This window comes from Schistocerca cancellata, chromosome 9 (genome assembly GCF_023864275.1).
Source record: "Schistocerca cancellata isolate TAMUIC-IGC-003103 chromosome 9, iqSchCanc2.1, whole genome shotgun sequence".
NCBI classification, from domain to species: domain Eukaryota; kingdom Metazoa; phylum Arthropoda; class Insecta; order Orthoptera; family Acrididae; genus Schistocerca; species Schistocerca cancellata.
This window is the reverse complement of record NC_064634.1, coordinates 309,378,522-309,393,681: the sequence shown is the minus strand read 5'-3', so window position 1 is coordinate 309,393,681 and position 15,160 is coordinate 309,378,522. Positions and strand designations below refer to the sequence as shown.

At 38.9% G+C, this 15,160-nt stretch overlaps 1 protein-coding gene across 1 annotated transcript in view; it reads right to left on the bottom strand.

Moving 5' to 3' along the window:
• Window positions 1-15,160, bottom strand: part of LOC126100767 (cell division control protein 45 homolog) — a 145,424-nt gene that overhangs the window by 120,492 nt on the left and 9,772 nt on the right. The window contains exons 3-4 of the mRNA XM_049911387.1: window positions 10,895-11,032; window positions 10,743-10,808 (exon numbers count right to left, since the gene is read on the bottom strand). Coding sequence (XP_049767344.1) covers window positions 10,743-10,808; window positions 10,895-11,032 — 204 coding nt within the window. The remainder of the gene's footprint in view (window positions 1-10,742; window positions 10,809-10,894; window positions 11,033-15,160) is intronic.

Below are 15,160 nucleotides of genomic sequence, written 5' to 3'. Positions count from 1 at the left end.
AGCATGTTTGGGACTGGATGAAGCGTCGTCTCACGCGGTCTGCACGTCCAGCATGAACGCTGGTCCAACTGAGGCGCCAGGTGGAAATGGCATGGCAAGCCGTTCCACAGGACTACATCCAGCATCTCTACGATCGTCTCCATGGGAGAATAGCAGCCTGCATTGCTGCGAAAGGTGGATATACACTGTACTAGTGCCGACATTGTGCATGCTCTGTTGCCTGTGTCTATGTGCCTGTGGTTCTGTCAGTGTGATCATGTGATGTATCTGACCCCAGGAATGTGTCAATAAAGTTTCCCCTTCCTGGGACAATGAATTCACGGTGTTCTTATTTCAATTTCCAGGAGTGTAGATTCTTAATGGTAGAGCGACCCTGGCGGAAACTGCCATGGCATGGAGCCAGTTGGCCACGAGACTCCAGGACCCAACACAACCGCTGACTTACCATATGTTGTAACAACTTACAAAGAATGTTGGTGAGGCTGATGGGCCGATAGCCATCCACATCAAGCGGGTTTTTACCAGGTTTGAGCACACAAATGATGGTGCTCTACTGCCATTGTGATGGAAATACACCATCGCACCTGATCCCATTAAAGATGACAAGGAGATGTCACTTGTAGTCGGACGAGAGATGTTTGATCATCTGACTGTGGATCCGATTTGGCCGAGGAGCTGTGTCGGGGCAACGTACAAGGAGCACCCACTCTGTAAATGGAACATTATAGTGTTCACTGTGACATTCAGTGAATGAGAGGGCTTTGCTTTCCATCTGCTGTTTGAGGGTGCGAAATACTGGGGGATAGTTCTCTGATGCGGAGGCTCGAGCATAATGCTCAGAAATTGTGTTTACCCAATGGGCAAGATGTACCTCTCCCAACATGCCTGTTTCTGTCTTTTTATAAGCTGGTGAATGCGAGCACAGAGCTCTTTAAAAGCTATTAGGTGCTCTAGGGAAGGGTGCTGCTTATGTCGCTGTAGAGTTTGCTGATGCTCCTTAATGGCCTCAGCGATTTCCGGTGACCACCAAAGTACTGACTTTCGCCGGAGGAACCCAAAAGAACAAGGGATCGTGTCTTCCGCCGCAGAAATGATTGTTCTGGCAACCTGCTCAACTACCACGTCGACAGTGCCATGTGGGGGGGATTCAATGGTGACTGCAGAGGTGAAAGCTTCCCAGTCTACAATGTTTAAAGCCCAACTTGCTAGACATCTGGGGGAATGGCACTAGGGGAGTGACAGGAAGATGGGAAAGTGGTCGCTACCACACAAGTCGTCGTAGGCTCTCCAGTGGACAGGTGGGAGAAGTCCTGGGCTGCAGAGATAAATCAATGGTCGAGTAAGTGCCACAAGCCACACTGAAATGTGTGGGGGGGCCAGCATTTAAGAGGCAGAGGTCGAGTTGAGATAGGAAAGTTTCGACATCTCTACCTCGGCCAGTAACCACAGTGCCACGCCACAAGGGGTTTTGGGCGTTAAAATCTCCCAAAGTAGGAAAGGTTTACAGAGTTGATCAACCAGTGCAGCCAACACATTCAGGGGTACTGCACCATCTGGAGGAAGACATATGTTGCAGACAGTTATTTCCTGTGTCGGCCTTATCCTGACACCCACAGGTTCAAGAGGGTTTGAAGGGGCACAGGTTCACTGCATACTGAGTTCAGGACGTTGATACAAACTCCACCTGATACTCTATTATAGTCCCTACGGTTCTTGTAATATCCTCTATAGCTACAATAGGCAGGGGTCCGCATTGCCAGGAACCACGTGTCCTGGAGGACAATGCAGAAAGCAGGTGTAAAGCTTAACAGTTGCCATAGCTAAGCCAGGTGGTGGAAAAAACCACAGCAATTCCACTGGAGGATGATGTTATCATGAGGCTGGGAAGGCATGTAGCATGCAAGGATGCAGGTTACGCCTCAGGGTCACCTGCTGCCACCTATTGAGTATTTGTATCCATTCCTGTTGTGAGTAAGGCATCAGTGGGATCCAGGTCATCAGGGGATCTCCACCTCATCCGCAGGCGAAAGTCAGTACTTTGGTAGTGAGTTGTGGTGCTGGGGCCACATTTTTCTTTGCAGACTTCTTTGTTTGATTGCCCTCTCGCTTCTCTCTATGGACTTGCTGGGAGGACTTCTCTGAAGTAGCTTCAAACATGGAGGAAGACCATGAAGATCTTCATACAGCAGCTTTTGGCTCCTTTAGCCATTGGTGAGTGTCACTGTGGCATTGGTGAAGACCTTAGGAGAGAGGGTTCAAAGTGACCCCTTCCGCACGACAGGAGCCGGAGGAGGCTGTTGCTTCTCCGGCTGGGGGGAGGGGACCAATGTCCCCTGCAGATTTTCCACCTACCATCAAGGGAGCTGATGTATTCTGGAGGTCCAGAGGGCCCACTGTTCGTGGCACAGAGTGTGGTACGACTGGTACTTGTGATGGCAATGGTAATGTAGATGCAGCATATGTGAACGTCAACAGAATGGGGTGTAATTGTTCAAATTTACGTTTAGCCTCTTGGTAAGTCAACAGGTCCAGGGTCCTATACTCCATGATTTTCCACTCCTTTTGGATACTGTGCAGTCTGGCAAACGGGAAGTGCTGCTCTCCGCAGCTGATACAGGTGGGAGGAGGCACACAGGGAGTATCTGGATGCAGTGGACGTCTGCAGTCTCGACATGTGGTGTTGAAAGTGCAGCGGGAAGACGTGTCCAAATTTCCAGCACTTAAGGCACTGCATAGGGGGTGGGACGTATGGTTTAACATCATAGCAGTAAACCATCACCTTGACCTTGACATTGATCTCCTACACATCAGGCTCCACCATGTAAGTTCTTTTTTTAAAATACGGTTGTAGGAAGTTTTTCAGATTTTGATTGACTACTGACACATACTGTATTTACTTGAATCTAAGCCGCACTTTTTTCCGGTTTTTGTAATCCCAAAAACCGCCTGCGGCTTAGAATCGACTGCAAAGTAAGCGGAATTTCTGAAAAATGTTGGTAGGTGCCACCACAACTAAGTTCTGCCGTCGAATATATGTAGCGCTACACAGGCATGCTTTGCAGGCACAAAGATAAATACTGGCGCCAGAACCTCTGCGTATTTGCCAAGGAGTAGCTGCCTGTCTTTCTGGGGCATCAGGACTCCAGCAACAGCCATCATGCCAGGTGGCCTTTGCTGTGGCTGTGTGGCTCTGCGTATTCCGTATTGTTCATCTTTGAATGTGGCAGCATTTCAATGTACTACGAAAATCCGACTGACAAGACTGTTTGGGATGTTTGTCAATATGGCCAACTCTACGTTCTGAATTTTTTCATACCTGTGAGAAGAGATGGTTGCTAATAGGAACTTTTATGTATTGTGAATCACATGCAGTATTCTCTTCACCATATGAAGAATATGAATATAAACATTTTACCATGTATTGTTTCGTGTTTGCTGCTATCTCATTTAAATCCTGTCTGCCTAATAAACTACGGAACTAGAGTGAGACAACAGCAAACGCGGAAGAATATACATATCATGTCATGTTTATATTCTTATTATTCTTATGCCTAATAGTGGTACAGTCAGAAATGAAGGACGGCAATTGACTAGATTTTTAAATCTAAGATGACTCTAATTTCTGTGCAGAATGTAATGTACTAAAGAGGCGTCCGAAAAAGATTATCAAACGGAAAAAAATTTTCGCTAAATTCTCGTTCAGAACATCTTCTATCATATGCAGTCTATTATTTGGTTCTTGTTGATCATTATCAAAGAAAGCAGCAGTGTCAGTAACAACAAATAGCAGTCTCTTGCCATTGTTTCGCTAATGAGACGATTCCTCTCTTTTGTTTTTTAATTGTAAGCGGCGTTAGCGTGCATAAAAACAAGCCATGCCGCGAGCGGCGACAGGTCGTAAACACACATTATCAGAATGCGACAAACAATGCATGACACAGCACAGTAATGCATTTTCAGCTTAGAGTGACGTAAACACCTATAACAAAGAGAACGGCACTTATGAGATCAAAGAAAAATAAGCAATCAATTCAAACCAGATGAAGCACGTGAAAAAGGAAGGGTACCCGTATAAATACGGATGGAGCGCCTGACGCATAGCAATGGGTACCTGGTAAAGCTTAACTGCTAAGCTTACGACTCTAACCAAACTACTCTAGCTGTATCGTCATTCATTCAACCTAAATTGTGTCTCATATTACAATAGACCAACTTTGTTTCGATTTGGAGGTGCGGCCTAAAACTTTTCTCTCCCTTTGAATTTCGAGTCTCAAATGTCAGGTGCAGCTTAGATTCGAATGCGGCTTAGATTCGAGTAAATACGGTACTCATCCACCAACTTTTCCTTTGCCTTTCCTTTTCATGCATTTTATGAAATTATTAATAAATACTATACACAGCATTATTTCAGTTTATTTGCAGAGAAGTAACATAAACACCGAATATAAAAAAATAAACAAACAAAAAACATCCCACAGAAGGAATCAAAACCCAGGCCCTCAGATTACCGTTCTGTACTCTTTTTACTGCAGCAACTGTTGCCTGCAAGTTATGCTGACATAAAAGGCTCATTACTCTCTCAACCCATGCCAAAAATGTTATTTTCCCCTCCTAAACACTTGGCCATCTGCAGCCACAACTCCTGTCGCTTTCATTTCTCATGGAGCGGTGCATATACCATAAATGTGGATGAAATCTATGATGACAAGTAGGCACAGTCCCCTTGTGAGAGATATGATGCTTGGATCTCAACAGGTTTGTATAACTGATACAAAAGTGAAATGGCGACATTCGATGAACTTCAATGGTAGTCATTTCAAGACCGTCAAACTGGCATATGCTAAACCCTTCTGGGCAAAATGGAGAGATGAGTAGAACAAAAAGTAACTAAGCTAGCCTTGATACAAATGAACCTTTACCAATCAGTGTAAAGCTCATTGTAAATGAAATAGGTAAATGTAAAGCCCAAATCAAGTTGGCTGGACAACAGTTTGCACATGATTAAATGTAATTTCTTTTAATAATTCACTCTTCAAGAATTATTTACCCTAAGACATGTATAGCCTACTTATCTTGTGTATATAGGGTGTTACAAAAAGGTACGGCTAAACTTTCAGGAAACATTCCTCACACACAAAGAAAGAAAACATGTTATATGGACATGTGTCCGAAAACACTTACTTTCCATGTTAGAGCTCATTTTATTACTTCTCTTCAAATCACATTAATCACAAAATGGAAACACACAGCAACAGAACGTACCAGCGTGACTTCAAACACTTTCTTACAGGAAATGTTCAAAATGGCCTCCGTTAGCGAGGATACATGCATCCACCCTCCGTCGCATGGAATCCCCGATGCACTGATGCAGCCCTGGAGAATGGCGTATTGTATCACAGCCGTCCACAATACGAGCAAGAAGAGTCTCTACATTTGGTACCGGAGTTGCGTAGACAAGAGCTTTCAAATGCCCCCATAAATGAAAGTCAGGAGGGTTGAGGTCAGGAGAGCGTGGAGGCCATGGAATTGGTACGCCTCTACCAATCCATCGGTCACTGAATCTGTTGTTGAGAAGCGTATGAATACTTCGACTGAAATGTGCAGGAGCTCCATCGCGCAAGAACCACATGTTGTGTCGAACTTGTAAAGGCACATGTTCTAGCAGCACAGGTAGAGTATCCCGTATGAAATCATGAAAACATGCTCCATTGAGTGTAGGTGGACGAAACTAAAATGAGCTCTAACATAGAAATTAAGCGTTTCTGGACACATGTCCACATAACATCTTTTCTTTATTTGTGTGTGAGGAATGTTTCCTGAAAGTTTGGCCGTACCTTTTAGTAACACCCTGTATAATGGGATGCAGAAAAGATATGTTAAACCAAATTACAAAAATGAATGTAATTGCACTATTTCTTATTAAAAGATATACCTAATGCTATGTTACTGTGACAAGCAGAATGGTTCATCCATACCAAGTGGTCCAGCACTAGTTGCTTGACCATCTCAGAAAAATTTTATATTTGATGGGTGAATTCCCCAATGTTTAGTAGCCACAAAATATTTTTAAAAAATTTATTGTTTATAATTTTGAAATGGTGGCCATATCTGTTCCAGGCCGCACGCATTTTTTCGTATTTGCAAGCATCCACTTTTGTTACAATTATTCAGTAGTGGATTGTCCTACGCCTTTCAGATAAAATGCGTTTAGTTCAACACACCCTGGGCTACAAATTAACATCATTATCACTTAGCTGAATGTATTCTTTAATATATTTTTAATAGTTCAAAGTTATTAGCCACAAACTAAAAAAAAACTCAATTTTTGAACATCACTTGTGTCATACGTCTGTAGCAAGATTTCCACACTCCTAAACATCCCTACATCCACTGTTTCCGGTGTGATAATGAAGTGGAAATGTGAAGGGACACTTGCAGCACAAAAGCGTACAGGCCGACCTCATCTGTTGACTAACAGAGACCGCTGACAGTTGAAGAGGGTCCTAATGTGTAACAGGCAGACATCTATCCACACCATTACACAGGAATTCCAAACTGTATCAGGATCCACTGCAAGTACTATGACAGTTAGTCAGGAGGTGAGAAAACTTGGATTTCATGGTCAAGCAGCTGTTCATAAGTCACAAATCCCACCAAACGACACCTCGCTTGGTGTAAGGAATGTTAACATTGAACAGCAGAAAATCTTATGTGAAGTGACATATCACGGTACACAATGTGGCGGTCCGATGGCAGGGTGTGGGTATGGCGAATGCTCGGTAAATGTCATCTGCCAGCATGTGCAGTGTCAACAGTAAAATTTTGAGGTGGTGGTCTTATGGTGTGGTTGTGTTTTTCATGGAGGGGGGTTGCACCCCTTGCTGTTTTGTATGGCACTATCACAGCATAGGCCTACATCGATGTTTTATGCACCTTCTTGCTTCCCACTGTTGAAGAGCAATTCAGGGATGGCGATTGCATCTTTCAACACGATCAAGCACCTGTTCATAATGCACAGCCTGTGGCGAAGTGGTTACATGACAACAAGATCCCAGTAATGGACTGCCCTGCACAGAGTCATGACCTAAATCCTATAGAACACCTTTGGGATGTTTTGGAACGTCGACTTCATGTCAGGCCTCAGATCACTATAAATTTCAAGTTTGAGATTCAATTGAAAGTTATGGAAAAATGATTACAAACATGAGTCAAAAATACATTTTTTAACATCTGCGATATCTGGTAGGCTAATCAAATAAAGTATACCAATTGCATAATGTAACACACCACATTACACTAGCTAATGATTATTTGTTGAAACAATGCTGTGGTAATTGTTTCAGAAGGCTAACAATTTCATCTGCAAGCCTATACAAGTCTGATTGTTGTCTTCCCCCCTTACACCAACAATTGTCTTACTCACACTTATTTAGCTAGAAGTTCTTGAAGTGTGCAGTTGAAAAATGGTGTCTCAGGTGTTCTGTTGGTGTTATTATTAATGAAGTATGTCATAAAAGTGTGTATTGAGTGTATCCTAAAGACATTACTTTAATCGTTGTTTTACTTACGAGTCAGCCCAGAGGTCAAATCAACATGCAAGTACCATGAAATCAAATACTTAAAAAATTTCATCACCTTTTTGGTCAGTCTTTCATGGACCCTTTTGAGAAACATAAGAAACCTATAACAAAAGGTCTACGAGAAACAACATATGATCATTATTCTAAAAATGAAATCCATTTTGTCAATCTCATACCAGAAAAATCATTGTGTCCAACATGTTATTCTAAGATATTTGTAATTCACAAGAGAAAGGATAGAGAAACCTCAGTTACAGAATTTTGTGATTTATCAGCAACCATTAAAAAAGTAGATACAGCTTGTGAAATCCTGCGTATATCGCCTGCTAGTAAAATTAGAAAACTAAGTCAAGATAAAAGAAAAAGTGCCTTGAATACAAAAATTGAAAAAGTTGCAGCTACAGTCAAAAAGAATTTGGAAGTTTCATTTCAAAATACAATTTGTACTAAAACAGATGGAAGTTCTAAAACTTCACCAATGATGATTTGATAGAAAAACTAAAAACTAAATGCAGTAGTTCAAACAAAGAGGATAAAATTAAAATTATCAGTTTACTGCCGAATTCTTGGAGTCGATCAAAAGTTAGTGATGAATTTAATGTGTCAGAACATCTTGTTAAGTTAACAATGCAATTAGTAAAAGAACAGGGAATTTTACCAGGATTACAAAAGAAAAGCGCATCTAATTTGGTAGATGAAAACATAATCAATAAAGTTATTAAGTATTATGACGATGACAATAACAGCCGTTTGATGTCTGGCAAAAAAGACTGTGTTTCTGTGAAAGAAAATGGTTCTAAGATTCAAAGACAAAAAAGGTTAATATTGTTTAATTTAAATGAACTATTCACTGAATTTAAAAAAGAAAATCCTGACATTAATATTGGAAGATCAATGTTTTGCGAGTTGAGACCAAGATGGTGTATTGTTGCAGGGGCATCTGGCACCCATAATGTTTGCGTTTGTTCGTATCATCAGAATGTAAAGTTGATGGTAGACGGGCCAAACTTAGAGTTGCCTATAAAGACCTTTTGGAAGTTATGGTACGCAATATTGACAGTTACAATTGTGTGATCAAGGGAAAATGTGAAGATTGTCCAGGCAAACAAGTCTTACTTGACATGTTTGAAGAATCCGAAGAAGACAATTTGATGCCTGACAATATAAAATACAAACAATGGGTGACACAAGATAGAACTGTAATGGTGACAGTCATAAAATCATGAGAAGTGTTTTTGAAGTATTGGTGGCTAACCTTGAAAATCTGAAAATGCATCATTTTATTGCAAAAGCACAGAGTAAATTTTTGAAAAACAAAAAACAAGCCTTGGCAGCTGATGAATGCTTAGTTCTTGCTGACTTTTCAGAAAATTATTCCTTTGTTGTTCACGACGAAGTTCAAGGGCACCACTGGGTAAACAAACAGGCCACAGTTCATACATTTGTATTCTATTATAAAGATGAAGATGAAACTAATGAGCCACAGCTTTTGTGTCATAAGTGACTACCTTGAACACAACACTAAAGCAGTGTACATTTTTCAACTAAAATTAACAAACTACATTAAACAGCACCACCCTTCCATAAAAAAACTGATTTACTTTTCGGATGGGGCAGCGAGTCAATATAAAAATAAAAAAAAATTATTAACATCGCCTCTCATAAAGAAGATCTTGGGTTTGATGTAGAATGGCACTTTTTCGCTTCATGCCATGGGAAGAAAGCTTGTGATGGTGTCGGGGTACAACAAAGCGAGCTGTCACAAAAGCAAGTCTGCAGCGGACCGATGACAATTATATCATAACACCTCAAGAAATGTTTCAATTCTGTAAAAAACATATCAAAAGAATTACATTTATTTTTGTACAATGTAAGGAAATACAAGAAGTCTAGGACAGTGTCTTGAAGGGAAGGTACAACACTTATCAGAAGATTAAAGGCACTCAATCTTTTCATTTTTTGTACCACATTCACACAACTTACTTCGCCCGATAGTGAACTCCATCAGTGTGGAAAATTTGTACAACTGGTTCTTCAAAATAAAGACATAGTAGCTTGTGTTTCCAATGAACAGTGGTGGATTGGTGAAGTTGATAATATTGACTGTCAAAACCAAGATGTACATGTTGTATTTTATCACCCTCCAGGACCAAGGACATCTTTTAAAAAAATTGAGAAGGATCAAGTTTGTATGCCACTTAAAAATGTACTAAGGAAGCTGTCTCCCATGGAATTTACAACTGTGACTGGGCAAACTTATAATCTAACATCCAAACTCAGTAAACAAATTTCTTAAATGTTCAATGAGTGATGTACTAAAAACAAATAACAAGAGAACAATATAATGTAATTAGTAGGCTTATTTTCAATAAAAAGTAAGTAATTATAGACATGACTAAATTATATACTGTAACTGATATATTTTATTCCATAAGCCTAGATATCGCAGATGTTAAAATCATATTTTTGACTCGTATTGTAATCTTTTTTCCGTAACTTCCAATTGAATCCCAAAGTTGAAATTTATACTGAAGTTTGATATCATAAAGGTCTATTAACTCAGAAATTTTCAGGTTTTTATCTGGTCTCCCAACAAAGATATTGGAGGCCACAAAATGGAAAATTAAAAAACAATCCATTTTTTAAAATAGTGTATTTTTTAAAATGTAAGCTGCTCACCATTGATATTCTATAAAAAGTAACTATACAATACAGTATAATAGCAGAAAAAATATTAAATCTGAGAAATTAATCTTTCTTTGGAAAACTACTGTTCAAAAATTGAGTTTTTTTTTAATTTGTGGCTAATAACTTTGAACTATTAAAAATATATTAAAGCGATAATGATGTTAATTTGTAGCCCAGGGTGTGTTGAATTAAATGCATTTTATCTGAAAGGCTTAGGACAATCCACTACTGAATAATTGTAAAAAATGTAGATGTTTGCAAATAAAAAAATGCAGCCAGGAACAAATATGGCTGCCATTTCAAAATAATAAACAATAAATTTAAAAAAAAAATATTTTTGTGACTAATAAACATTGGGGAATTCACCCAGCAAATATAAAATTTTTCTGAGATGGTCAAGCAACCAATTACTTTTTTCTTGGACCAGTTGGTATGGACTGACACAAATAGGAAATATGTTATGATATAATTTACCTCATCATCCCTAAAAATTTGATCAAATTCCGGAATTCCATCTTCTTCATTTGACACCAAAAACACCTGAGGAAAAAAATCACAAATAAACTGCAACTATATAGTGGGTAACATCGGTGTAGTATAAAATGAACCTGAATGTAAATAACTACCTGAGTATTATTATAGACATTGCAAACATCAAATGGTCGATGACTGTCAAGTATGAAGAACTTTACATCTTCTTCAGGTTGTAATGCTTCAACTATATCAATGTTACCACCACAATTTATGAGCACAACACATTTTACCTGCAATCACAGAGAATAAAAAAGGTAACATGAGATTTCAAGCATACTTTCACAAACAAGTGAGCATGAGAGAGAGAGAGAGAGAGAGAGAGAGAGAGAGAGAGAGAGAGATGATGATGATGATGATGATGATGATGATAAAGCCTGCAAAGTGTACTAATACAGTTATAAAATACAGGAACATTTCATTTGTTTAATATCTTCTTTGAAGATACACGCACACAAAGCATTTAACCCACTCTTCACAGTTTTCCATATGGCTTCCAACAGCTGCAAAATACATGCACCACTATGCATACAAGAGTTCTTCATGTATTTAGTAAAATGCTGTTCAGTAACAAATCTTCCCTTGTGTAAACAATTCAAATGCAAGGTATGTGGTATAAAGAAGGTGCTGAACTGCTTTGTACAAATAATTGGTACATACTTTCACCCTAATTCTCAATGTTAGGTGGAAGGTATAAAGCACTTCTGTAATTTGAGGTAAATACTGGTCTGTAGAACAATTCTCAATGACAGTTTTACGTGAGTTGAGAACTACATATTATGGAAGCTTCTCTCAGAATGAAGTAAACAGTCTATATTCTCTTCTTTAGAGAATGGAATTTCTGGACTAAAACATGTCCATCATTCACATTTAATTTTATAAATTTGTTGTGATATATTAATAACATGGTCTCGTTTACTGCTGCTAACAATGTTAGTCTCAAAGAAAGAGTCATCGCCACTGAAATTAATATTTCTTCATACCATGAGCCTATGGTCATCCGCACTTATTGTCATACGACACAGTTACAACACAAACAAATGCCACAGAGATGTCATTTTACAGAATGATATAAATTATACACACAGTCAACTCTAAATAATCCTCTATTATATCACTTAACACTTGTTTGTCTTCATCCATTAGTTTCCATACTGCATAAAATTTCTCTTGAGAGACAGAGTTTAAGTTGAGCAGGAGTGTTCTTGAAAATGAATTGCACTCTTAAATAGAGGACAGTTTTTACTGACCACAAAGTTACTGGATACAGAGCTTGATATGGGCAGAGAAAGGAAACAGCAGTGTACTTGCAGTAGGAAAAACATGGTAGGAAATATACTCTAATTATAGATTCACAGGAAGCCACTGAAAAATGAACACTACAGAAAAACTGCCCAGTACTCTTGTACAAACACAACAGAACTTTTACAGAAACATGATGGCTTGCTTGTGTGGAGCCTCACAGGTTGAACCTTTCTTATTAGCTTTCAGCATACAAATTAACAAGGTTTCCACCACGAGCCACTGCATACTCAAATGAAAAAACAAAAACTGAATGAAGCCAGTATCACTAGATCGAATGTGAGCAGAATTATGTGAACACGTGAACAAGATCTCATCTAATGTCTGGTCGTACATAAAAATCCATCAAAAAAAGTGATCTATCCAGATACTGAATGATAATTTCAGCATGAAAATAGAAAATAATGAACATGAAGGCTAAGATATTAAATTCAGTACTGCGAAAGCAGTTTTCTAAAGAAGATACCAAGTGCATTTCCTGTAAGAGGCAGTCAAATGAAAATGAGACAGTCTATATAACAAGCATCGTGATGACACTGGTCACGCACATAGGCATGTGTAGATGTGCCCTCTACTGGGAATCAGGAAGGAACAGCGTGACCATTCACTGCTGTGCCATTTGTCTGTTAGATGTGCCCTGTGTGAGAGCAGTGAGTCGTGTGGGCATTAAAAGTCACTATGGAGAAAGTCTTGATGACCTTTTTCTTTGAGTGCAAGAGCCTCCTGCTCATTGAATTTGTGGAACACAGCATCACAATTAACACACAGCAATACATACACACTGAAAAAATTGAAACATGCTGTCAAGTCCAAATGCCCAGACCACATCATTCTGTTGCAGGATACTGCTTGCCTGCAGGCTTCCAAGATTGTTTTGACTACGCTGCAGAAGTTGTGCTGGGAAGCCCTTACATCCTCCATACAATCCCCATCTCTCCCCATGCAATTTCCACATTTTTGAAGTCCTGAAGCAATATACTCATGCCCGTCAGTTTGCTTGGGACAAGGAGGTGTGCGCCGGGATATAATTATGATTCCATAGGCAACTACAAACATTTTTCCATGAAGACACTGACCATCTTACAGGGCCTCATGGAGTCCTTATTGTATTTTATATTGAACTGCAGAGCAACTGACCCTTCTTCTAACATCAATTTACTGTAGAGCATGGAAACAACACAGACTGGAAAGAAGTGTAGGTTGTTCCGAACTACAAGAAAGGTTGCAGACATATCTTACTGACATCCACCGTTGCAGAAATATGGGACATATTTTATGCTACCATATGATGGCTATTCAAGGCCATACAATCTTGCACTAGAAAACAAGATGGTTTCTGAAAGAAGAGTCTGTGTGAATGCCAACCTTCTTTGTTTACTCCTGACATCTGAAGGGACGTCATAATGGAGCTCAGACTGATGCCATGTTTCATGAATTCCAGAAAACTTTTGATTACAATTCTGTACTGTTGCTCACAAAATATGGTAAAACTTCAGAATATGCCTGGAGAAAATTAGAAGAGACTGGTATATATCTACTAATACAAATCACAAGATTTTAATGGAGTGACTCACTGCAGCTACCAGAAATTTGAAGAACTGCATATTTGCCATCAACTGTAAAAATTCATTCTTTATCTTCAACCAGTTTAAGTAACTGATAGCAGAATTCTGCCTTATTCAAGACACCTTTGGAGTTTTGATTTACCCAGAGAGGTTTCAGCACTTTTTGTGCTATCTTTAATGGGTTATCTTTCTGTAAAATTGTTATTACATATTAACATTTAGAGAAAACATTTAGTACAAAATATTTACATTTGTGGATGAAGTGATTATTGTCAAATATTGTTTACAGTTCACAGTTGAGATGTGTGTTACTGGGGTGATGCACTGTATGTTGTTTATTGCAATATGTCTAATGTTCTGGTTTTATGGCTTATTAGGAAGAAGGGGTGGATGTATGCATTAATTTTCATACCTTACATGACGCTATTGAATGTTTAAGTTGGCAGCTGTAAATCTGCTACACAATCTACAACTTGTCATCTGGAAACAGCAAAACATATTTTTTTTGTTTATTGTGCACTTTTGAATGAAAAAGAGTATGTTTTGCGTTATTTTGCATGTTACTTATGGCTTTGATGTTATGGTGATTGTATCCTTTGTCTGTGGTGTGGTAAGATGCTGATTTCTACCATTTTTGTCGTTTCACAAGCAGAAAACTGTCACAGCCAAAAATCAATAGCCCAAAGAAAGAAAGTACTAAATGAGTACACATCACTGTGCAATGAAACCTTCTTTGCACAATTGAAGAACATTCTATATGATTAACACTCATACCAAAACTTCACATGATCAGCCCCCAGAAGTAAATTTCTCTCTACCCCATACTGCACAACATTCACTCTGAAAGCCTTTCAACAACCCCCCCCCCCCCCCCCCACTTCCAACCCTGAAAAAAAACACACACACACACAAAAACAAGAAAAGAAACCAAACGCTAATAGCACTTCAAGTCTGTGCATCTCACCCTGACAAACATGCCATGAAACAATTAATGCTACACGACCACAACAACACATAATGGTGGCAAAAACACTGTGAAAATTCAAAAAAATTGTAGAAAATGCCTATGTAACAACAAAAGTGGTAGAAATCAGCATGTTACCACACCAAAAAGAAAGGATACAGACACCACAACATCAAAGCCATAAGTAACACACAAAATAACGCGATACATATTCATTTTTGTTCAGAAATGCATAATAAACAAAAATTAAAAATTACTTTTTGCTGTTTCCAGATGACAAGTTGTAGATTGCATAGCAGACTCACAGCTACCAACATAAACATTCAACAGTGTCATGTGAACTAATGCATGCATTCACCCAAATAAGCAATAAAACCAAAACATTAGACATACTGTAACAAACAACATATAACACATCAGCCCAGTATACATATCTCACCTGTGAACAGTAAACAAACTATATATAATATTTGACAGCAATTACTTTATTCACAAAAGTAACTACCTTGTATCAAATGTTTTCTCTAAAC